Here is a 2,906-nt window from a genome sequence, read left to right on the forward strand (position 1 = left end):
TTATTTCATCATAGAAACTGTATTATATCATCATAGAAATAATACACTTTGTGTTCCTTGAAATCGTTTTAAATGAATCGTTTAAAAGTTATGATTATATCTCGATAATTACATTTAATCGATATAATTGATTGATTATATTGATGGATACATTTAAGTAAAAACACAAATCGAAGGATAAAATTGATCTAAAATTATTTAATTCAATAAACTGATAAATAATGCATTTATAGCATTTTCTGAGTATCTATTAATCCAATTTATTTGCAATTATACTCAATTAAAACGTTTCTGATAACAAAATCGGTGAATTAAGTGAATTATCATTTAAAACATTTACATATATAGATAAAACGATTATCGATAAAGATTTATATAACTGCGATTACTGAGATGATTCTTGATCGATTTATAGCACATCCTTTGTCATTCACCAATTTCATTATAATTTTTCTTTTTAACAATATTAATATGAATTACCGTTTAATTCTCTTTAATTATCGCCTTTATCTCCTACGTGTTGCACAATCACTCGCGCACTTTTTAACGTTTCCGTTTTCATTCAAATGCCCGACGCCCGACGCTCTTTGACCGGCTCAAACGTGATTACTGCATGACTAGTAAAGTGAAAGTTATTGTTAAAGGGACGATTACCAACTTTGGTACCAACTTAGTTTGGCAGAGGATCACAAAAATACTAACGATGTACATACAATTGAATCACATCATGGTACTACTTACATGAACTATGAAGACCATGCACCATGTATGCCGAATTATTATTGTTATTATGATTATTACAATTATTAAGATTTTTAGTTAAAAGAAGGTTTCTTTACATTATTTACAAAGGAAATTCGGCAGTCTCGATGGAAAATGGTTATAAATATTTACTTACGTATGTATGTATTTATGATACAAAATTTTCACGTATTCGTACAAATAGAACAGAAGCTCTCTCTATTTTGCGTAGATAAATGAACAAGTTTAACCAAATTAAGCGAGTAGACAAACTAATCTGATTTTTTTTGCATATAAAATGTTAAAAAACGATAAAAATAATGATTTTCGATGAAGTTGGTCGCACAATTATAAATAATACTAATCACTGTTACTGTTACTTAACTTTCATAACCTCAAAATTTACAAAAGAACGCATCTGTTGCATGCTGTATAGAGACTTTTGTGAGTCACTGTATATTTGCAAAATAGATATGTAAAAATTGCAATACGAGACTTGTAATTGGCTATAGAAAAAAAATACTAATAACTAACGATAGGATAACGTATTTAATCATTTTATTAATTATTAGGTACTCATACATTTCGTTTTACCAAATACGTAAATTTGAAATATATATTTTGGTACCCCTTTTTTCCTTTGTTATTTATACAAGATTATTCAACTAAGAGTTTTAATTTAAATGGCATACACTCGTATATAATCAATTTGAAAAGAAGAATCAATTCCTTTCCATGTTGGTAGCCAGTTAGTTTTACCTTTCCAAAAATCTGTCAATGCCTTAAAAAAACGTTATCAATATTATTTACATTTGACGGACAGTGGTACCTATTAAGTATTTAGTACGTATCTATGTCTTTATCAATGAAGGATTTGTTAACTAATGATCTGAGTCTATCTACTGATGATGTAGTTAACTTACAGCAGGTGAATTATTTTTCCATGGTTTCTTTCCATGTTCGTTGACTGCATCGTCAGGAAAATAGTTGATTCCTCCCACAGCCAAATTGATAATAATGTAGAAATCTTGATCAAATGGAGCCATTCGGGATGTCCCCCAAGGATTACTATATCCGCTCTCTGTTAAATTGCCATACTTCCAAAAACCCTCTTTCGGTTTAATACTTCCAATTTCTTCCCCATCAACGGAAAATTCCATTCCTTCAGGAGTCCAGTTCATACAGTATACGTGGAAGTCCGATGCATATCCTTTCTCGTTGTTTTTAGTCCAATGCGTTAAGTGTTGCTTATCCATTATTGGAGAAGGGCCCCAATGGAGGGTAGATGCAGTTTGCTCGATTCCTATGTTTATGCCATTTTGAATTAATTTCTCGTTTCCTCGTATTTCCAAAATGTCTATTTCTCCTGATGCAGGCCAATCACCGTAAACGTTATATCGGGGTAGTAACCAAATTGCTGAAAAATTTTTGTATATATGTTACCGGAAATATACGAAATTCGTCATTGTATACAATTCCTAAGAAATGTATATGATTCCTAAAATCGCCCGGAAAGTTCACACAATTGTATTAGACATATTTCCTAGGAAACTTATACATTTCCTAAATGGCAATCGGAAATTATTACAGGCAATACTAAATAGGCAATAATACTCCAGGCTGTTTGAAGATGTACCTATATCCCTAGATAAAAATTTTCAGTCTCTCCAGTCTCTCAGAGTCTTTCAGTCTTTCAACGTATCTGAGAGCGTCTCTCAGTCTTTCACAGTCTCTCAGTTATTGCCCATGTGTTTTTATAGATATCTCACAGTCTCTGTATGAGAGACTCGAACGATAAAATTGTTAATTCAGAGATTCGAGTCTCTCGTTCAAAGATTCTAGTCTCTCGTTTAGAGATTCGAGTCTCTCGTTCAGAGACTGAATACGAAATGAGTATCTCTCTATGAACGACTCGAGTCTTTCGTTCAGAGACGCTAAACAATTTTTTTGACAGTCTCTCTCAGTGACACCGGAGAGACGGAGACTCGAGTCTCGCTTTCAGAGACTCTGAGAGACAGAACATTTTTATCTCGGGATCCATTGGTGACGTCATTGTTTGGTTAGGGAGATTTATGAAAGACTGAAGTTTCTTTAATGGATAGGTGTGTATTAAAAAATCTTTGAAACAATATTTTATAGATTTCCTAAATAGCCTCGGAATTGTA

General features: G+C 32.2%; 1 protein-coding gene across 1 annotated transcript in view; it reads right to left on the reverse strand.

Annotated features, from left to right (window-relative positions):
• Window positions 1-1,373: 1,373 nt before the first annotated feature.
• LOC108741534 (beta-1,3-glucan-binding protein-like) overlaps window positions 1,374-2,906 on the reverse strand; it is a 5,236-nt gene continuing 3,703 nt past the window's right edge. The window contains exons 4-5 of the mRNA XM_018476364.1: window positions 1,665-2,158; window positions 1,374-1,522 (exon numbers count right to left, since the gene is read on the reverse strand). Of these exons, the coding sequence (XP_018331866.1) occupies window positions 1,421-1,522; window positions 1,665-2,158 (596 nt within the window). The 3' untranslated portion in view covers window positions 1,374-1,420. The remainder of the gene's footprint in view (window positions 1,523-1,664; window positions 2,159-2,906) is intronic.

This window comes from Agrilus planipennis, unplaced genomic scaffold (assembly GCF_000699045.2).
Source record: "Agrilus planipennis isolate EAB-ADULT unplaced genomic scaffold, Apla_2.0 scaffold24, whole genome shotgun sequence".
Lineage (NCBI taxonomy): Eukaryota > Metazoa > Arthropoda > Insecta > Coleoptera > Buprestidae > Agrilus > Agrilus planipennis.